At 34.7% G+C, this 23,413-nt stretch overlaps 3 protein-coding genes and 1 long non-coding RNA gene across 4 annotated transcripts; 2 read left to right on the top strand and 2 right to left on the bottom strand.

The window, feature by feature from the left end:
- Positions 1–126: 126 nt before the first annotated feature.
- On the bottom strand, positions 127–2,962 carry LOC139190681 (non-specific lipid transfer protein GPI-anchored 1-like). The gene is made up of 2 exons (XM_070811081.1): positions 1,855–2,962; positions 127–536 (listed from the first exon to the last, which is right to left on the bottom strand). The coding sequence occupies exons 1-2, from the start codon at positions 2,198–2,200 to the stop codon at positions 331–333; spliced, it is 552 nt and encodes a 183-aa protein (XP_070667182.1). The 5' UTR covers positions 2,201–2,962; the 3' UTR covers positions 127–330.
- A 383-nt stretch (positions 2,963–3,345) lies between these two features.
- On the top strand, positions 3,346–4,565 carry LOC139190682 (uncharacterized). The gene is made up of 2 exons (XR_011575024.1): positions 3,346–3,453; positions 3,662–4,565. It is a non-coding gene; the product is annotated as an uncharacterized lncRNA (long non-coding RNA).
- A 5,360-nt stretch (positions 4,566–9,925) lies between these two features.
- On the top strand, positions 9,926–11,218 carry LOC103452153 (arabinogalactan O-methyltransferase 2-like). The gene has a single exon (XM_008391652.4). It carries the CDS (start codon positions 10,153–10,155, stop codon positions 10,999–11,001), a length of 849 nt encoding a protein of 282 aa, XP_008389874.1. The 5' UTR covers positions 9,926–10,152; the 3' UTR covers positions 11,002–11,218.
- A 7,419-nt stretch (positions 11,219–18,637) lies between these two features.
- LOC103452423 (uncharacterized) lies at positions 18,638–20,003 on the bottom strand. Its single transcript, XM_070811248.1, has 3 exons — positions 19,986–20,003; positions 19,551–19,587; positions 18,638–19,401 (listed from the first exon to the last, which is right to left on the bottom strand). Exons 1-3 carry the CDS (start codon positions 20,001–20,003, stop codon positions 18,638–18,640), a joined length of 819 nt encoding a protein of 272 aa, XP_070667349.1.
- Positions 20,004–23,413: the final 3,410 nt, after the last annotated feature.

Genomic DNA, 23,413 nt, shown 5'->3' with positions numbered 1-23,413 from the left:
TGTAATTTTCCCTCTTTCACCTCCATGAAACTTGATTCCTTGTAAATTAACTGACATTTTCACGTACTATTAGAATCAAATATTTGCTGATTCAAATAAATATGAATTAGCTCCCACCACAACAAATGAATATTAAACTCGAATAATACCATTAAGAAGTTTTCCGAAGTGGGTAACTACAGCATGAAGTTCACAAATAAAGTTGAAACGGAGATACCAAGTGAAAGGAAACAATTACACATCAAATGCGAACAACCCTAAAAAGATCACGCAGAAAAAGCACTTAAATACTTCTCAAGAGAGAACCTTCATCGTCTGATCATATACTAGCTAAACATATAGTGCAGGGAATGCAAAGAAGAAGATGGCCACAGCCATTGCCATCAGACCAGCATGCTGGGGTCCAAGCTTGGAAACCCCGTCCTTTACAGGCGCCGATTGTTGTCCAGCAGCTCCAGTAGTGGGAGTTGCCGTTGATGATGCATTGTTGTTGAAGATAGCAGCCTCTGGTGAACCAGCAGCTATGCCTAGAAGCTCTGGCCATTCACACCACAATATTGCAAAATCAGTCAATTACCATTAGTGAGGTAGGATTAAGATCTTTGTGTTACACATTAAGTAGGATTAATTAGGAAACCCTAAACTAATCAAGAGCCAATCAACTTGTTAATCTCATCATGGTTATCTACTGGTGTCAGTATATGTGTGAGCCATATTTCTAGTTGGTAGTTGGAAGTTGGAGTAATGACTTATTAATCTTCGCGGCCCAGATGCGACAGGTGCATTAGGGCATGAGATATTTTGAGCCTTTATGTGTCAACCTGTCGATTGCCTACCCCATGGAGCACTGAGAGATTTTTCTAGGTGAACACATGCTATCCCAAATGTCAATAAATACAAGTGAATAGATAAATAAAGATAAACATCACTTATATTATAATATTTGGTGTGTCAATAACCTTATTTTCGGGTACATTAAAAAAATCTTTCCATTACTAGGATATATATAAATGAAAAATCTTTAAAATCCTGATTTTAAATTTCCCAATTTTTTCCTCTCACCTCCATGTGGGATCCACAACATTTTTCCCCATGTCACATTTCACATGTGAGAGACTAGGAAGAAAAATTTGATAAAACATAATTTTTTTTCTTCTGTGTATGATTTACCTAGACACACAAAACTAAATTACATCGTTTTTTACAAATGAAACTACTAGTTTGGGTAATCAAGGGAAGAAGATAATAAAATCAATTCTTAGTTCACTAATCCGCAAATCACAATCTAACTAAGAAAACATTTGAATTTATGAGTTACCCCAACAAAGTAAAAACTAGATTTCACTAGACCAAATCGTCATTGGCTGAGTTTCTTGTTTTCTTTTACAACGGTATTTATCTCAATTTATAAGTGAAATGTTTTAAATTTGACTCCCTGAGAAGTTTATACCTAATTAGACTACTTGCATGTATCTCATGTTTAATTCACTCACATGGTGAATTCGACACATAATTATATCTAAGTTGTGAATTTAACTTAGTCCAAATTCAACTCAAAAAATAATATTTTTGTATTAAAGGAAAGAAAAATAATATATCAAGACAAGCATGTAAACTCAAAATGACATGTTTTAGGACTTAGGCCTAGTTTGGTATTCCTGTGTTTTAAAAAAAACTGCTTCTGCTATGCTATGAGAATAAGCTTATTTTTGCTGCTTCACGTTTTTAACTTTTTTTTTTACTCAAAACTATAAAAATAAGCTGTTTTTAAATGTTTATAAAACATCTTTTTAAGCTTAGTTTTTTTTTATATCCACTTTTTATAAAATCACCTTGTTACCAAACAGTACTTACTAGGGCAGTCGGAGGCAGTGGCGTTTTTCAAGCTGCATGCTGTGGGGAGCTGGACCAACTTGGCCACCTGAATCCCCAACTTCTTAATCTCCTCGCTCCCATTGTTGGCCTGTTGAATGACGTAACACAGGCACTCCGGCTGAGTCTCCCTTATCCCCTTCACCGAATCACAGCACTCCTTCGTCGGCGTATCCGCCTTCCCCGTCGCGTAGTTCAAGCACACCGCCACCTTCTGAAACTTGTCGCTGCACTTCTCCGCCGCCGTTGGCGCCGCAGCTCTGACCTCACCAACCGAAGCGCAGGCGACGAAAACGGAGAACAACACCGCCATCATTTTCCTCATCATCTTCTGAACGAGCTATATCAACAATTCTATATATTCTTCTTTGCGTGTGATATTTGATAATGTGGAATAACAAATTGGCTGGTAATAGAAGGGAAATCTTAGAGTTGGTCTTGTCTAACTAGCTTATTTAATGAAGTTGGGTGGGGATGAATGCTTTCAATCTGGACCTTCCACGTCAGTTAAATTTAACATCGATAATCACAACGATTATCCAATGACAAATGTCAGGAGATTATGTTTTTATATTATATTTGCGTACTAGATATGATAAATGATATGTACACATTATGTCTTAATGAATTTATCTAATTGAATGTTGATTATCAATCACTAATCACATCATACGACAAACAAATGTGCTATAATAATGTGATCCTTCTAGCATTTGCATGCAACTAAGACAATTACAGACACACAGAGATAAGTTTCGCACACTTTTTTCATAAATTTTTATATTTTTTGTCATCAAGTCAAATAAATGACTGAAAACAACAAACATAACTAGACAAGAGAGTATTTAAATTTAAAAATAACTTGTATTGATCATTTTCCTAATTCAATAATGTCTAGCATCCTAAATAAATAATGTTAGTATTTGATAAAAAGGGAATGCTGAACAATTCATATTGCTATTCTATAGCAATTTTTTTGCTTCTTATCCAAAATATAATATGAACCGTTTATTTTTTAAATCACTCTTATTATTATACAATATTATGGTACGTTCGCAAAAGAAAATGAGAATGCAGGAAGAGATGAGATGAGGTTTTCCCGACCGACATGAAGAGGGTTTTTAATTGGAGGCCCATTGGGGTAGTTGGGCCGCATTTAGTAGCTTCCGCCGCTCCTTCTTCATTATGCAAAAGTAAAGCGGGAACTGCCACCAACTTTGTTAGCATTTATTGTGAAAAAAGGGGAAGTTAAGAGATTTTTCAGTGTGGTATACAAGACAAAACACAACATATTATTATATAATTAAATTTGGGTAATTTTATTTAAACCCACACAACCTCTTTTTACACCTAACTTAAAATTTTGAATGTTAATTGTCTATTTTACCCTATTACACAATTACTATTAAGTACAAAATGAAATTAATAATAAAACTTAAATTTATCAATAAACCCAAACATTATAATTAAACCCTACTAGCTAAAACCCTAGAAAACTGAAGAAGATGAAGCCAGTGTCTCTTTTCTTCCCCAGTGCTTGCACGTTTTGTAGAAGATAAAAAGAAAAGAAGAAGAACCCAGGTACCAAATCCTGCTCACCTTTTTTTTATTGAATTGCATCTTTCTCTCTATTTTTTCATGGCATCACTATTGGCGCAAACTAAAAGTCCAAATACAAAGTCTGCAACCCAAAAAAGTCTTACTTGCATATATTAATTCTTTCATTTTAACATGGTTTTTCTTCTTGTTGCCAATCTGTGCCGTTGTCCTTCCTGCATCTTTCCTTTAGAAGGGGATGACATCCATAAATAAGGAGATATTGTAATTTGGTGAGGCGTTGCATAGCTTGGAGACTTGGTAAATTCATCAGATTCTCGCAAGACAAAATCGTCAGTTGTGCAACGGATGTAAGGGCTACCCAACCATTTTGGCAAAGACTCCACCCCCTTAATAGAATATATCTCCAAAGATGTTAGAGAAGTGAGGTATTGAATTTGTTGAGGCCGGCAAGGAACCAGGAAGGCCTTCAGGCTGTCTCTCGATCTTTTAAAAATCAAATGGGTGTAAAAATAAATTCACATATTGAATTGGGTTTAAGGGGGTATATTAGGTATTAAATTTGGGTTTAAAAAGATATTAATAGTTTAGTTAAAAATTAAATGGGTGCGAAGAGTAAGTTGAGTGTAGAAATATGTTAGATGAGTTTAAATAAAATTTCCCATTAAATTTTTATTTATTTTTTATTAAGTATTCTTATAATTATGTAATAGTATGTGATGTTCTACTCTGTTTTTCGAGCACACTGAAAATTCTCCGAGAAAGTGATAAGATGAGGTTTTGGTTTAAATGAAATGAGCTGTGGCCCACACGTGTCGACTGCCGACGTCTTCGCCCGCGTGGAAGCTCCTTGACGTACGAAGTCGCTCTGTCCGGAGTCGCTCTGTAATCAACGGCTCAGGTCGTGACCAGGAGGACCATGTGGCCCCAATAGGCCCAAGAGATGTTAGATATTGGTAGGGCCTAACCTAAGCCCATTTCACATGAACGAGACAACCTGTGCCGGTGGCGCAAAAGAGGTTGGCAAAGTATTTATACGGCCTTTTGACAGTTGGTCATGGCCATAATTAGGTGTGAAAACGGTTTGATTTGTTCTTTCTTTTTATCGAAATTGAAAATTGATTAATAAAATATAATTGGTTCGGTTCATTTATTACAGAAATTAATATATAAATCGACCTAAACCGAACCAATTTGGTTTGGGCTCACACATATTTGATTTCTTGCGTGTTGGGAGGATAGAAATTAATTTACTCATAGGTTGAGAAATAAATGAACAAAATTGTGTCCATTCAAACCTACCACCCTATACACGGTAGTCCTTGGGTAATTTATTGTTAATATGGTTGTTGTATGTTTTAACAATTGGATCTAAAGTTTCGACGAACTTTGAAAGTTCCTGATTTCAATATAATTTAATTTTGAGAATTATTCATTCTAATCTAATCTTAGATGTCAAATGCGACCTTACTCTATATAATTGGTTGGTATAAACTGTAAAAGAAATTTGCTATTATATTCATGTTAGATTCTCACAAGACAATACCATTTCTTGAACTTTCTTGTTACTTTATGGAGCTATTCTGATTTGTGTGCTATCTTATACTTGTTCAACGTTGTTTGCAACGAGATGTCTATATTCAGTAAATATTATTGATAAATAATCGATATTTTGTAGATATTATTTATGTAATGTCGGTATTTCCTACCATTACATCAATATAACGTTGTTAATACAATAATAATATCAGGTACTAATCTTGTCGTTCAAGTTGTTTGTATCGGAGCAGGTCACTTTGACTCGCTAGTAGTGTAACTTTATTTTGATGTTTCATCCGTCTAATCACCACCGAGAAACGTTAGAAAAAAAAAGCCCCGCATTGTGAATGGCAATAAGCTCCCGTTAGTGGACACTGGACAATGCAACGCGTTCTTGTGGGCCATTGGGGCCAAATCTAGCTCATGGGTTTATAAAATTCTCCATTCTCCATGGGTTTTTATAATATTGAATGGTTTTTTCTTAGAAATACATTTTTTTTCTTTTGTTTTAATGACAAACGAATGTGTTAAATTTTTAGTTGGTAAGAAAGGATTATTAGTGAGAATCGAACCTGCACAGTGTATATCTCGACTAATTAATAAAACACTTATTGTCAACTAAAATTCTATAAAATTACTAGTTGAACCCTCTAATTAAGACAGAACATGAATAAGAAATATAGGGTATAAATGTAATTTCACACAACCAAATTTTGCTATTTTTTTTTTCAAAGCCTCATCAACATGTAATCCTAACATATCTCTAATTAAAAAAAAAAAAAAATTCACTCCCACATTCTCTATCACTCTCTTCCTCTCTCCTTCTATTTAAAAAACAAAAATAATTTTTTTTTCTCACACACTTTGTATATGCTCATATGCTAGTATACATAATTACTTCTTATCACTGCAGTATAATGCCACATGCGAAGTACTTTATTAAACCTATCCAAAAACAATTTCGTTGGTTTGGAATCCTTCTCAAAGAAAACATGTCAAAAAAGGGGATCATTAAGAATATCCAATATCAAATTTAAACAAGGTAAAATCATTACTTCATTTTTTGTTTTCGAGTTTCAACAACTTTCCATATTCTATGCCTCAATCATTTTGAACTTTCCAAATTTGATGTTAAATGAGTTTCTTTCGGTACGACATCCTTATCAAACAACAGATAAAATTTTTAAGGTCTATTTGGTACTTTACTTGAATTTAATTTTTTTAACTCAAAAACAATTTTTAAGTTTTAGACCTTAAAAACTTGTTTGGTATAATTATTTTAAAAAACTGAAATCAAGACTAACTAAAAAATATAGTCTATTATCTAAAAACATAAATAATAAGTTTTTAAATTAAACTCACTCATTTCTTTTCTCTACCTCCTCCACTTTCACTCCAAATCTATCTCTCTTTTCTTCTTTCTCTCTCCTTTTTTTTATAACATTTTTCGTCTCTCCTCTAATCTGCTCTCTTCATTCTTTCGGTTCTTTCTCTCACTCCTCTTCCTCTCTATCTTGTCCGAACCTCTCTCTTCTTTCTTTTTTCTTCAATCATCTCTTAATTTCTTTCCTCATCTTTTCTCTTTCTTTCTCTCTTGTGACCCCTTCTTTTTAGATTTCTTTGTCTAGTTTAAATTGCAAACCAATCAAGTTTTTTTGTTTTAAAGAAAATTGTTTTCAAGAAATGTTCTTAAGAAACGTTTTAAGAAATAATAAATTTTTTCAAATAGGATACCAAACAAGCCCTTAATTTCTTGAGTTAAAAAAGAAAAGAAAAAAAAAAGCAATGCCATGAATATCAACCGTCTAAATATTAAGCAATTTACCAAACCACAATTCAACAAAACTAAAAAATTAGTATGCTTCGTTAATTATATGTTGTACATTAAACTTCTAGCCATTAAATTCTCAGTTAACGATTTAATAATCAAAGAGGGAGCATTTTTGCTCACCACCATTTAGTGTGGTGTATATTCACCACCCTATTTATCACTGTTAGATGAGTTTGAATTTCGAGATTCGTGTAGTGAATAAGCACAAATCCCAAAATTCAAACTAATCTAACAGTGATAAATAAGGTGGTGAGCATACACCACACTAAATGGTGGTGAGCAAAAATGCACTCTAATCAAAGGGGTACTTTGATTCATGTCCAAAAATTGGAGTTGTTATAAATTTAGTCCAATTTTCCAATTTTTTCTGTTTTAATTTTCTTAATTTATATATCTTTACTCAAAATTTTAATTTGAATATTTAAATTTGAAAATCTAATAACAAAATGGATATGTCATCTACAAATACCATAGGTTAATAAAATACATTTAACCTGTGATTGAGGTGTATACAAAATAAATAAAAATTAAATTACCTAGTATTCATGAAAATAATTCAAAGAAACATCTTCCATATATTTATAAACTCATATATATGTTGTTATATATAGTACCTACAATATAAAGTAGTCAACACAGTTAGCATGTGATGTGGGAGAAGAAAAATTAAGATACAAATTAGAGCAGGAGACACAATATTTAATTTTTATATTTAATCTTAAAATTAAGTAAAAGATAATCCTATAAATAAAGGGATATTTATCAAAAGATAATAAAAATAAGTTGATGTGGATAATTAGTGAGTGGACCTAATCCAACAAAGTGGACTCAGCCCAATAATGACTCACAAAATTGAACTTATATTAAGTTTTTTTTTTTTTTTTGGTTAAACAATAGATTTTGTTCAATTAGATGCTAGATTAGCAATCGAAGGGTTCGAACCTATGCCGTCATGTAAAGGCTCAACAACTTTTCACCAATATGGTAAAAGACCATTTGCGAACTTATATCAAGTTTACTATAATTGAAATTTTGACAATAATTTTTTTTGATATATCATGGTCGTACTATATAAATTTTTTCGTACAATAAAATTTGAGAAAGAATTGGCTCCATACTTCATGGCATGTTCATAGAACTTTGTGCTTATAATTCAAACGGTTCATATTATAAATCACTTTATAAAGATCGACTCCACAAGAAATATCAATTAAAACTAAGATCTTTTAGTAATTGTTGAACCTAAAAACTATCAAGCTTACGTGGAGCGCAGACCGAGTAATTAATAAGCTAACTATGTCATTTGGCTATGTGTGGGGCGTGCCCACTCGTCGGCCGATTTCGATCGGGGAGTAAAATATGTTGATGTGGTATTGGGTGCGCTGCTGACTTATTGATCTTGGGATCGTAGTCGAGGAATGAACACGTCTCGGCCTTCGGGTTATAGAGCCTGAAGACAAGGTTGCTAGTTCTGCGAAGTTCAATTTCAAATTCAGCTTTCAATGTGCCGAATGTAGTAACCTGGTAATATCTCATTTCGCTGATAAGGCTGATGAGATGACCTCTATCAACAGTGACTCATAAATCATCGTTGACAGACACTTGAATAAATAACCAGTCGGTCTCGAAGCAGTACTGTTTATCCAAAATGAAGGTGCTCATTGGTCGGCTGATTCTACGGCTCCAATGCTGTCTATCCAAACTGAAGATGTTGCCGGTTGCCTTCACATTGCTGTCTATCCAAACTGAAGATGTGTTGAGAAATGGGAGAGGAAAAAAATCTTAGGGTTGTTGAGAAGCTTTGCGCAGGGCAATTAGTGTATTGATTTGAAGAGGCCTTGAATGATGCACTCCCTTCTCTATTTATAGCAGTGAACCCCTTTATGGACGAACTATAAACTTACTTGGATTAGAACTCCTTAACCCAATCTGATCAAGTTTCGACCAATCCTAACCCTTATATGACGTCGAACCAAGCTCCTTAACGAACCAAATTCATCCCCTAATTCTAATCATCCTTAACTTTAAGACTCCTTGTTACACTAGAGTTCGACTACCTTACCCTTATCTAAACCAATCCTCTTTGTAATAGGATTCGACCAACCTTGACTGGACAACCCATGACAAGATTCTAAATGAATGTTACTGGACCAAGAACGACTCTAAGCTCGGCCCAAAATATTATTTTGGGCCCAAACAGTCATCCAACTATATAAAAATAGACGAACAAATTCGATAAAAGCATTATGAACCGTTTATCTATTTGCTTTAATTGATTGACTAAATGATCTTAATTTAAATTAATTAATTTTTCTTCAAAAATAATCTTTATCTGATAACATGAACAATTTTGATCATAATCATTAAGTAGAAGGTCTTTGTATTTAAATAGGTTACAAAGTATTTTGAAGACCTCACTCAACCTTAAGGAGTAAAACTCTTATCATTAATTTTACCAAGTCTAAGTATCTAAAATTAAATTGGTTTTGGTAGTATTTATGGAAAAAAAAAAATTCCTCTCTCAATTTTAAGGAGGCAAACTCTTATCATAAAATTTTGCCAAGCCTTAATATCTAAAATTAAATTGGTTATATTACCAAAAAAAATATATATATTGGTACTGGAAGTATTTATGGAAAAAAAAAAAAAAAACTTCACTCAACCTTAACTAGTCAAACACTCACAAAATTTTACTAAACCTCAATATTTAAAATTAAATTCATTCTTTCTCCAAAAAAAAAAAAATATCGTTCTGGTAGCATTTATGGAGTCAAACCCGTACTGGCGTATGATTTTGACTGATGAGGCATTGAGAATTTGGGACGAGGGATGGTAGCATCTTCTAATTTTATTTTTTTATGGTATGATGTGTGGTTAGTTTTTATTAAATATTATTTGTATTTAATTTTAAATAAGAAATTTAAAATTATAAATTTTTAGAATACAGATGAAATTCAAATTCGAGAATTTGAGACGGTATCGGGAGAAAACAACAGTATGGGGATAAAGGAAGTCCACGTGTCGCCAGTCGAGTGAGGGGATGTAAAAAATGTCAAGCTTCGTGTGGGACACGCGACGTGATTTGCGCACCCACAAAACCCAGACACGACGGGACAAGTTTTTGCTGCCAAAAACGTGCATATCGTATTAATGTCCCCCTCGAAACTCCCCCCCGTCCTCTACCAATCTCTGCTTAAATTACCTTTCCCCCTTCCCCTTCTTCCCATTCCCATTCCCCAGCTTTTTATAAACCACCGCACGTCGGAACCAAAAATCAATCGACATATATATGCAGATTTACCCTTTTACATTTTCACCTTTTTATTTTTCTTAAATATTATTAAAAAATTAACATGAAGAATCGGAGTCCATTGTCGGAGAGACCCGTCTTTCTCGTCGTCATTCTGGTTCTACTTATCGGCGCGGGGCTGGCGATCTCCAGCTTCTTCCAGGCTGGCACCTCCGTCCTCTACTCCATCGCCGGACCCACATTTCTCCGCGCCGTCGACGATGCCCCGGTGGCCATACAGCTCCAGGCCATCCTCCACTACGCCACGTCGCGCCAGACCCCGCAGCAGTCGCGGGACGAGATCGCTGTGTCCTTCGAGGTCCTCAAGTCCCGCTCCCCCTGCAACTTCCTCGTGTTCGGCCTAGGCTTCGACTCCCTCATGTGGGCCTCCCTGAATCCACGAGGCACGACGCTCTTCCTGGAGGAGGACCCCAAGTGGGTCCAGACCGTCCTTAAGGACGTCCCCCAGCTACGGGCCGAGACGGTGCACTACCGCACGCAGCTCAAAGAGGCGGACGAGCTCCTCTCCTCGTACCGCTCCCTACGGTCGTGCTCCCCGTCCGAGGCTGTCCTGCGCGGAAATACCGAGTGCAGGCTGGCGCTGGACAACCTGCCGGACGAGGTGTACGACAAGGAGTGGGACCTGATCATGGTCGATGCGCCGCGCGGGTATTTCCCGGAGGCGCCGGGGCGGATGGGGGCTATATTCTCTGCGGCTGTCATGGCGAGGAGGAGGCGGGGATCCGGTGTGACGCACGTGTTCCTTCACGATGTGGATCGGAAGGTGGAGAAGGCGTTCGCAGAGGAGTTCCTCTGCAGGAAGTTCTTGGTTAAGGCGGTGGGGAGGCTCTGGCACTTTGAGATCCCCTCCGCCGCTAACGTGACGTACGGTGACGGCGAACGTTTTTGCTAAATCGGTCGGCGGTCGAAACGGCGATTGGATAGGTGGAGAAGCGTTACACATTACTACTGGCTGCTCTCTCTTTTCCTTCTAAAGAAATAATTTTACCTTTTTTATTAAATTATAAACCGTTTTAGTATGATAATGGAAAAAGTGTGATAGTTAATCGTAATCTCATAACAATTAGTTTTTTTTTAATATTAATAAATATAATGGATTTTATTACAAATGATCCATGAAATTGATGGACACCATCAAAATGGTCTTTGAAATTTAAAATATAATTTCTGAAAATAGGTGCTACAAATGAATGTGGTTTATCCATCATAGTTTTGTAAAAAAATTTGTTATGTGCTGATATGACACATAAATGAGTTTAGTAGGTCATTTTTTAATTACGAATGGTCTCTGAAATTAAAAATCGATATGGTTCTACAATAGGTGTTGTAAATCAATGTGGTCATTTCGTTGTAATTCTGTCAAAAATTGAGTTATGTGTTGATGCGGCACATAAATAGACCTACGAATCTAACTAAAGCAACATTAAATTAGAACTAGGTCTAATAATTTGATAATTAATTAAAAAAGTTGCCGACCCAAAAACTCGATCCCGCATTCACCTATGATCCCAACCCATACTCTTCTACCTCCATCTATGGTAGCCTTCACCGTCTATTTTCTAAAGAAAAAAAAAATTCTCAAGACACCCATCTTTACACCCTTCATTGAATTGGACCACGATTGAAACTATATTTGGGGACGACTTGGATTGGTGATGACTTTTGTGACTCCATCGTCAATATTTGGGCGATTGACAGCCTCACAACCTTAATCTTGAAGAGCTTGTTGGGAGCTCCACTGATGATCTTGGTCACACGAAGAACGGTGAGCTCTGCCTTGACATAATCTCATTAGTAACTCGATCTGCGGGCCACGTAGGCTTGATAGTTTTTAGGATCAACATATATAAACACTGATAAATTGATGAAATGTTTTACCAAAAAAAAAAAATTGATGAAATGGTTAGTCGCCTGTCTCTGAAATATTCGGTGAAAAGAAAGATAATTAATGATAATCCTGGAATGTTATTGACCACTCAATAGAAAAATAATGGTGAGTTCTCATTTTGTTAGGTACTTTATGACTTTTAAAAGTTTTTAAGGTTGTATGGTCCTTTTGATTCATTGTTACTTGTCTTGTAAACCTCTTTGGTCAACTGGAATGATTGACTAGTCACCCGTAAACGTAATGTGTGGGCAGTGGCGGATCCAGGAAATAATGTTTGGGGGGTCAATAAGGATAGCGCGCGCAGCGCGAATTTTTTTTTAACAGAAACGGCATGCATATCGGGAATGTGACATCACCGGCAATTCTATCGGGAATGTGATATCACCGGCACCATAGACTTCATTTTCGGCAATGCAGCTGTAGTTTTCCAGGACTGCAACATCCAGCCCAGGCAACCTATGGAAAACCAATTCAACACCATCACAACTTAAGGCAAAAAGGACCCGAATCAGAACACCGGCATTTCAATCCAAAATTGCAGATTCTCTGCGCTAGACAGTAATCTCATAGCTCAAACATATCTGGGCATGCCTTGGAAGGATTACTCCACCACAGTCATCATGCAGTCTGAGATAGGATCATTCTTGAACCCATCGGGCTGGAAAGAATGGGTTACAAATGTTGACCCACCCTTCCTTCTTCTTCAACCTGCAACCGAAGTCTTTTTCTTCTTTCAGACATTTCATCGAACACGTGGTGTGCAGCTCCAAGAGGTCGCATCAGCAGCTCCAAAGAACCTCTAAGGTTATTTCCATGGCTTCCAAGAGGTCGTGCGACCCCATTGACCCCACTGTGGCTCCGCCTCTGTGTGTGGGTGATACCCTGGAACAAGTTCGAGGACTTAGGGCATGCTTACCATTATACCGTAGTTTTTTGTTGAAAAATATTCTAGTCGATGACTATGTATTGTTTATTGTACCATTTTTGAACAGAAAATTACGATGTAATGGTAAGAATATTTCTATGATTTTGCCCCATAACTTGTAATGCATTGCTAATTTTCCTCTAGACTTCTATTTTGATTAATTTACCCTAAATATATAGCAAATAACACCTAATGATTTGCATGTGTACTTTTTAGCAAAAAAAATTGAATAAACTGTGTGTAAACATAACCGTTAAGTTGGAAACTAACCGTTTATAATGATTGTGGAGGGAGAAGAATAGGCCCAAATGAAAGTTTAAGGAGGAAACCAGTAGTTGCTCCAAGTTCAGAGAAAAATTTGACGAAATAAACCAAAAGGTAAACGCTCTACCAAACAAATTCTTTCCTTCTTAACGAAGAAACTAAAACATGCCCTATGTCAAGACTATTAGGTTTTGAAAAATAAGAGTAGGAAAAAGAAAAAGAAAGACTTACTACGCTCCATTGATAATGGGAACACGTACAATCAGGTTCATGAAATTAGAGTTCACAGGAATAAGAAAGAAATAAAAATTACACATGTTTATTGTTAATAAAAGCAATACCATGATGAAACCGTAGGCTGTATATATGTCAACAATCCGCAATAAAATAAATATGCTAATAATAAATACGAATAAATATATTCCAGATACTCAACAAGATGAAATATTAATTAAGCAGAGTAACAAAAGATCGAGGCTTGCGTACCACAATGTCCTTGAAACAGAAAATTCGCCCCTACTCAGTGCTTGTAGTTCTACGGACGTCTGCTTCACCAGGATTCAACGATCTAAGTCAGAAATTTCAGCACCGAAAAATTGACTTCTGGCGAATATTAATGTGGTTCTCTCAGAAAGGATGTTTATGATTGCAGGAGAAGATTTATGATTTTTTTTGTGTGTTTTAAATGCCATGCAGATGGATTTATATATAATGTGATTATACCTGTTTGCAACAGGTATGAGGAAGGGATGTATCTGTTGGGAGACATCTGCTAAAAATGGTGTTTTTGTTTCTGCGTTCTCACACTTTAGACTTTATCTGAAAAGATGAGTTTGTTGGTAAAAATAAATAAATAAATAATTTAAATTCGAAATTAAAAATAATTAATTAATTCTGAAAAATATTAATTAATTTCCATCTTTTGACAATTAAATATATATTAATTATATATTAATTACCAATTAATTAGTACACCCCAAAGCCCAACCCCTAAGGGTTAGCCCAATTTTAGTCTCTAGGCCTATTACTCTAATCACTTTCTATAAATGACAAAGCCTTATAAAGTGATAAAATCTTTTGGGAATGGTCAATGTGGGACAAAGAAACTTCTACTCAAACTACTCAAATTTCCAACAAGTCGTAGTGTCAAATGTTTTTCTCCTGACCAGCCGGTACAGCGCAAGTGCTAACCGATCCTCCCCCAAAACCAAGCCGGTTGCGTCAAGCAGGACATGCCATGAGTTCCTATGTGCCTTCGAGATCCAATTAGGCCTGGCAATTCCCGACACGACCCGATAACCCGACACGACACGACACGAAATTAACAGGTGTTCGGGTCGACACGATAACGAAACGGGTCGTTATCGGGTAACCCGATAAGCACCTGTTAAGATAACGGGTTTGTTCGGGTATACACGTGGGTAACACGATACACGATAAGCAGAATATTAATTTAATAATTTATAACCCTAAAAAATTACTATAATAATTATATATATATATTAATTTAACAATTTTATACCCCTAAAAACTATAATAATTATATATATATATATTAAATTAACTATAATAATTATACCCAAAATATTAACTATAATAATTATATATATATATATATATTAAATTTTATACCCCTAAAAACTATAATAATTATACATACAAAATAAATAGATTTAAATCTACTTAATAAATAAATACATATATACACACACACACACCATTGAACTTCATGGGATACGAATTATACGAAACTAATTTCAACAATCCAACCGTCAAACATGTTTGTATATACTTCGAGATCGCATACATCAAAAATTGCAAAAAGCAAACATTCAGAGATCAAGTAACGGGACAAAACTTTTCGACGGTTATAAACGAAAAATCACGATTTAACGGTCATTTTAACTCCGATTTTGATGATTTTTTACAACCACACTCCTTGACCCTATATGAATACAATGATTGAATTCGATCTTCAATTTAAAATATTTACACTAGTGGATACCACAAAATCTTATGTTATACTTAATAAAAGTATGAATAAACTCTTAAGTATTAGTGAATCTATTGTTTTGATGGGATACTCATTCTACAAAACTAGTTTCAATGATCCAACCGTCAAACATGTTTGTATATACTTCGAGATCGCATACGCCAAAAATTGCAAAAAACAAACATTCAGAGATCAAGTAACGAGACAAAACTTTTCGACGGTTATAAACGAAAAATCACGATTTAACGGTTATTTTAACTCCGATTTTGATGATTTTTGACAACTACACTCCTTTACCCTATATGAATACAAGTAATGAATTCGATCTTCAATTTAAAATATTTACACTAGTGGATACCACAAAATCTTATGTTATACTTAATAAAAGTATGAATAAACTATTAAGTATTAGTGAATCTATTGTTTTGATGGGATACTCATTCTATGAAACTAGTTTCAAAGATCCAACCGTCAAACATATTTGTATATACTTCGAGATCGTATACGTCAAAAATTACAAAAAACAAACATTCAGAGATCAATTAACAGGACAAAACTTTTCGACGGTTATAAAAAGAAAAATCACGATTTAACGGTCATTTTAACTCTGATTTTGATGATTTTTTGCAGCTACACTCCTTGACCTTATATGAATACAATGATTGAATTCGATCTTCAATTTAAAATATTTACACTAGTGGATACCACAAAATCTTATATTATACTTAATAAAAGTATGAATAAACTATTAAGTATTAGTGAATCTATTGTTTTGATGGGATACTCATTCTACGAAACTAGTTTCAATGATCCAACTGTCAAACATGTTTATATATACTTCGAGATCGCATACGCCAAAAATTGCAAAAAGAAAACATTCAGAGATCAAGTAACGGGACAAAACATTTCAACGGTTATAAACGAAAAATCACGATTTAACGGTCATTTTAACTCCGATTTTGATGATTTTTTACAAATACACTCCTTGACCCTATATGAATACAATGATTGAATTCGATCTTCAATTTAAAATATTTACACTAGTGGATACCACAAAATCTTATGTTATACTTAATAAAAGTATGAATAAACTCTTAAGTATTAGTGAATCTATTGTTTTGATGGGATACTCATTCTACGAAACTAGTTTCAATGATCCAACCGTCAAACATGTTTGTATATATTTCGAGATCGCATACGCCAAAAATTGCAAAAAACAAACATTCAGAGACCAAGTAACGGGACAAAACTTTTCAACGGTTATAAAAAGAAAAATCACGATTTAACGGTCATTTTAACTCTTATTTTGATGATTTTTTGCAGCTTCACTCCTTGACCTTATATGAATACAATGATTGAATTCGATCTTCAATTTAAAATATTTACACTAGTGGATACCACAAAATCTTATATTATACTTAATAAAAGTATGAATAAACTATTAAGTATTAGTGAATATATTGTTTTGATGAGATACTCTTTCTGTGAAACTAGTTTCAAAGATCCAACCGTCAAACATGTTTGTATATACTTCGAGATCGCATACGTCAAAAATTACAAAAAACAAACATTCTGAGATCAAGTAACGGGACAAAGGTTTTCGACGGTTATAAACGAAAAATCACGATTTAACGGTCATTTTAACTCCGATTTTGATGATTTTTTACAACCACACTCCTTGATCATATATGAATACAACGATTGAATTCGATCTTCAATTTAAAATATTTACACTACTGGATACCACAAAATCTTACGTTATACTTAATAAAAGTATGAATAAACTATTAAGTATTAGTGAATATATTGTTTTGATGGGATACTCATTCTGCGAAACTAGTTTCAAAGATCCAACCGTCAAACATGTTTGTATATACTTCGAGATCGCATACGTCAAAAATTAAAAAAAACAAACATTCACAGATCAAGTAACGAGACAAAAGTTTTCGACGGTTATAAACGAAAATCACGATTTAACGGTCATTTTAACTCCGATTTTGATGCTTTTTTACAACCACACTCCTTGATCATATATGAATACAACGATTGAATTCGATCTTCAATTTAAAATATTTACACTAGTGGATACCACAAAATCTTATATTATACTTAATAAAAGTATGAATAAACAATTAAGTATTAGTGAATCTATTGTTTTGATGAGATACTCATTCTACGAAACTAGTTTCAATGATCCAACCGTCAAACATGTTTATATATACTTCGAGATTGCATACGCCAAAAAGTGAAAAAAAAAAAACATTCAGAGATCAAGTAACGGGACAAAAGTTTTCGACGGTTATAAACGAAAAATCACGATTTAACGGTCATTTTAACTCCGATTTTGATGATTTTTTACAACTACACTCCTTGACCCTATATGAATACAATGATTGAATTCGATCTTCAATTTAAAATATTTACACCAGTGGATACCACAAAATCTTATGTTATACTTAATAAAAGTATGAATAAACTCTTAAGTATTAGTGAATCTATTGTTTTGATGGGATACTCATTCTACGAAACTAGTTTCAATGATCCAACCGTCAAACATGTTTGTATATATTTCGAGATCGCATACGCCAAAAATTGCAAAAAACAAACATTTAGAGAGCAAGTAACGGGACAAAACTTTTCGACAGTTATAAACGAAAAATCACGATTTAACGGTTAATTTAACTCCGATTTTGATGATTTTTTACAACTACACTCCTTGACCTTATATGAATACAATGATTGAATTCGATCTTCAATTTAAAATATTTACACTAGTGGATACCACAAAATCTTATGTTTATACTTAATAAAAGTATGGTATAGTACTATTGTTTTATTTTTTTTCATAATTATTTTGGTAAACTTCTCATAATTTGAATGATTTTTAATGTTTGGTTTTTCTATGCTTAGTTTATGCAGAAGAGAGTTATGACGTGGAAAACCTTACTGAAAACATCATCAACATAACTCTTGAAGGCAATAGATCAAGCCAAAGTTCCAATGCAATTTCATGATGATCGATGTAAATCGAGGATTCTGTAAATTCAGGTTTAAACTTTTGAGAAAGATTTCACAACCTTGAAAACAAAAACTGTTTCATTTTGCATATCCTTGCACATTTAAAATTTGTAATAGATTAGTAGTGTATGTATTATTTTTTTATTAGGCTCTTATTTTTTAGTGTAGATGTAGTACTTAAACGACAAATGTATTTTAATGTTTTGAAGTAATATTTATGTGGCAATGTGTGGCATGTGCAAATTTAAGAAAAAAAATATATTTTTCTTAACGGGTCATAACGGGTCATAACGGGTCGGGTCACTTTACCCGTTGGGTAAAGTGACACGACCTGTTAAGGACCCGTTAAGATAACGGGTGTGACACGACACGACCCGTTAAGATAACAGGTGTTACACGAAAACGACACGAACAGGACTGACACGACCCGTTTGCCAGGCCTAGATCCAATGCATGGAGTATTTAGTCTCATTGACAGTTGCAAGATTGGAAAATAGTCCTCTGGGACTATACTTGCACTTTCTCCTAAAGTACTGGCTAAGTTGTGACCCTTTTATCCTCAAATCCAACCAAGTTTCTGGTGCTGAAATAACCCTAGATTCTTTGGTACTTGCAAAGTCCCTTATGGGATCAGACTGATCAGTCTTCTCTCCCACAATGGTTATATAGTAATTTCCTATGAAGAAAGGGTAGCTCTCACTAATCATCACCATCACATCTTTGTAATTTGACATGAAAAGGACTAAATAGTCCTCCCCTTGCAACCCACATTGCTTCAATGCCCTATTCCTTGCTTGGACCTCAGGAATGGATACAAAGTTACCCTGGAACGAGGATTTCTTGGTCAGGATGTCGAGCAGTCTTGAGGGTTCCATCTTAGTCCTGTCCAGGTCTGAGTGAGTGCTGCTGAATGGGGACAACTCTTTTGGTGTCACACTCTTGGGTGACTTAAGCTTATTGTCATGGGGTGGAGTTCCTGAGGTTTCTTCGTTGATCGAAAGATTATCGATGTCTAGTTTTTTGACATCATTGTAGTATTCTGGGTACTTTGCGAAGATGTATTGCTGAACATAGAGCATCTCACTTGGTGTGATGGGACCTGACCATCTCAGATCAAGGCCTCTGGGTGAGGATATGGCTTCTGCTATCAAGTGAGCAGGAAATATGGTGTTTGCCTTATGTGATTCAAACAAGTATGGCGGAACTCAGTTAACATGTAAATTAGTAGTAATACCACATGATGACGTGACCGCCACGCTTAAAAAAAGGAAAAAAGTATGGGACAAAATTCATTGACCTTAACTATTATGCTGCTTGGTCTTCCATCTTCAGTTGGTGAGTTTGGTGAAGAACCTGAAGCCAGTCCTTGGAGTTCAGCTTTTACTATATCCTAAAGAGCAGAGAATTGGAAATTTACAGCTCACATTTAGCAACAATATATTTTCTTATTCTAATTACCTCAACTACGGGGAGAACAATTTGAACTTGAGTGAAGAGGGAGAGCATAATGCTCTAGCCAACTTCACTATGCCAAGATATGTCAACAGAAAGTGATTTCTAAACACTCATTTTCTCTTCATGCACACCCCTATTTATCTCTGGCCCTTGGATTGAATAACCAAAGAGAACCAAGCGACTGAAATGAACGGGCTGTGCAGACGGAGAGAATGAATGAACGTAAATCACTTCCTTATGCCAATTAGGAGCAGCTTTGAAGTAATAATACAGTTACAGAGAAAAGTTTTTGGAAACACACGCGCGCACACACACACACACGTATATATGTACCTTGAGTTTGCCATTCATTGTGTCTTTTTCTTGTTTGTTTCTTCCCATGTTGCTTCTCACTCCTTCAGAAGCAGGAGAACATAGAAAATTGGGAGAGGAAACAGAAATGTCGAACCAGAAAGGTGGTCGTGAAGACTTGAGACTAGTCTTTTGTTATATGAAGATTATATGCTGCATGGTGGGGGATCAAATTGAGAGATTAAAATAAAACCATATATCTTCAAGACAGAGAGAGCAATGCCAGCAAGTGATGAAAGCAATACTCACACATAGCATTTAGGTAAGATATCAATCATAGTTTATTCAATTATATATCCACCTTGATTAGCTCAGCTAACAATAATTATTAAGTTTAATTAACCCTTGTGTACAATCTTGATTTCTAGAGGTTTCTGGTAGGTTTACATTGAATATGTATTTAAATTATTCAGATTCCTGACTTTCTCAATTTTTACTGACACGCACACGATCACATTACAATTAGTAGTTTAATATTTGAAAATCCATAAATTACATTGACTACGTGAATTAAGTGATCTTGTTCCATTTTCTTCTCTCTTATTCTTAACTTCCCGAATTCATTACTTTTTTCGTTTACTGCCACATGCAGAATAAAAAAGGATACAAGTTTCACATTACATTAATCTATAATCTAATACCTGAAAAACCAAAAATTACATTGATGAAATAGGTGACCATGTACCATTTCATTCTTATTCCTAACTTTTCAGATTTATTACTTCTCCGTTTCAAGTAAGCAATCATTATTAAATTTACTTGTAAATGGGTAACATAATGCTTGGTTGAGTCAAACCAAAAAATTAACAAAGTAGGTAAGTTATGGTTCAAGTTTTGAATTTTAAACATGTGTCACCCTTGAGTTTGTATATTTTTTTCCACCGAAATGCCTGTGTGACTGCGTCGATCGATCTAAGTTCCAAAAAATAAAGGATATAAAAAAGTTGGAGACGAGGAAATGGCAACAAGTAGTGATAGCGATTTTACCACTTGTAAAACAAAGGGTTAAACCATAGAAAATTCTTGCAAGAGAACAAGTGTTTGTAGTATAGAATGACTCAAGTAAGGTCGATCTCCTCAGGGACTGATATAAACAATTTACGAGTTTTTGTGTATTTAACTTATTTAACTCTAAGAACCAAACTAATTTGACGAAACTAAATATTACTGGATGTGAATTAAACAAATATCTAAAATGGGAATTTGCTTATAGGAACAATGATTCAACTTAACAAAACAATTAAAAATATAAACTCAAGATAATACAATTAATTTAAGAAAATTAGATTGACAAGGTGCTAGAGTTCAACCTTTACCAACAACACTCCTACGTAGCTATTCCAATTGCTTAAATAATTGAAAACTGATGTGTAATATATAAGCACACAAATTAAACCCTATTTTTATCAATTGTAGTAAAGTATGTAAGTAGGGTATCGTTCTAGGCCGGGGATTAGGAGGGATTGCTAATCTATTCTAAATTAATTTAGAATTATTAAACAAGACTCAAGGACACAAAACTAGGCTAAAAACTCTAATAACTCGAAACACACTTAGAATGACTCAAAATAATGAAAACAATCAAATTAGACACTAGGAACTGAAATGGACGGAAATTGAATTAAAAGACTAACAACAATGAAAACTAACTAAATAATATAATTTAATAATGGGGGGGGGTTTGGTTTTGACGAGAAGTAAATTAAACTTAAATAAATTACAGAATTGACAAAAGCATGAAATTAAGGTGAAAGGATAGGTGATGGACTAGCTAGAGGGTTCTTCTCCACACATGACACATATGCAACCTAAATTGATTTTCAGTTGTTATTTCAATAAATTGTAAATCTCAATACTTCAGATTAACCGTGAACAACACTTTTTTAATCTTCAAGTTTTCCTTAAGTTATTGAATTGGACGGAAAAACGCATACAACAATTCAAAACATTCTTCAAAAGTCCCCTACGTGAAAAGCACAATAGAGATACAATCAAAGATCATTAAACTTTGTGAAAACTATAAGCATTGACGAGGCATTCGTAACTATGAAAAGCATGATACTCTTGCCAAGAATTCACTTAACACGATTGTGGATAACAACCTTCACTACTCATAAGTTCATAACGATTAGGTGAAATTCACTTATATTCTAGCATCAAATTCATGCATGTAAATTAAGTATGCATTCTTAATCGACATACAAAAATAAGTTATCAATCAAGCAGTTAAGAAAATTAAATCACAACTCAGAAATCACAACTGAAGGTAATCAATTCATATTACAAATATATTCATGGCTTTGAATTAACCTCTAGCCAAAATAAATTTAGTTACACATTATTAAAACAGAAATAAAATATAAGTTTGGAAAGATTTAACCGAAAGAGGAGAGTGCTTCAGTGCTCTGTCTGCCCAGCGCCCTCTGTTTTCTGTGCGCACTGCTAATCTCCCCCGAGGCTCACACCTCCTCTGATTGGATACACGCTGCAAGGCAGCTTTTGAATTCCTCTCCTTTCTTTCTCGCTGCCTAAGGCAGCTTGGTGCCTTCTGTCTTTCTCTGTGCCTAAGGCAGCTTGCTGCTCGTGCTCTTGGTTTTTCTCCCCCCCCCCGAGGTTCACGCTGGCAAGGCCGTGTTTTTCTTCTCTCGCTGGCGCTGCCTCTTTTGTTTCTTTTATTTATTATTATCTTTCTTTTGTGCGCCTCTTTCCATCATAACAGAAGAATGCCATCAGCCCTTTTTCCTTTCTCATGTTCTCGACATAGCAACCTGTCAAACACTCACAAATTTCACGATCAGTGGTATCAATGAGACCATGTTAAGCATGTTGGGCGAAGTTAGCATAATCATATATATTACAACATGACAACTACATCAACAACGGAAAAAGGTCAAAAGAATATAAAGTAGGCGGTAGGCCACAAACAGAATAATACAGTAAAGGAACAGTAATGTTCACTGAGCATGTGCACTTGATGACTGATGAGATTCTGCAGTAATGGAATGACTACACGCATGCGGTGATCATGTGTGTGGCTTTAGTGCTCTTTTCAAGGTATAAGCTGGAAAGTATTTTTGGCAGCAAGATTCTTTTGTGCTATTTTTATTTTCTTTGCATAACAAATCCTATAAACACAAAAATAACGTAAATAACTCAAAAATATAATGAACTAACTAAGAAAGACGAGTGATTTCGAAGTAAAAATATATATAAATATGATCCGATCAAAAACACACATGCTTTGAAGGTTGGATTTTCCTTGTGTATGTTTTACTTGTGACATTCAAGCTAAAACGCATACCACTACATGCAACTTATCCATGACATTTGGATTAAATATAAACATGAGTGATTCATTAATCTTTGTGAAAATCCTTTTGTTAAACCATGTAATCCCTAAGAGCATGATA

This window comes from Malus domestica, chromosome 13 (genome assembly GCF_042453785.1).
Source record: "Malus domestica chromosome 13, GDT2T_hap1".
Taxonomy (NCBI): Eukaryota; Viridiplantae; Streptophyta; class Magnoliopsida; order Rosales; family Rosaceae; genus Malus; species Malus domestica.
This window is presented reverse-complemented; position numbering and strand designations above follow the sequence as displayed.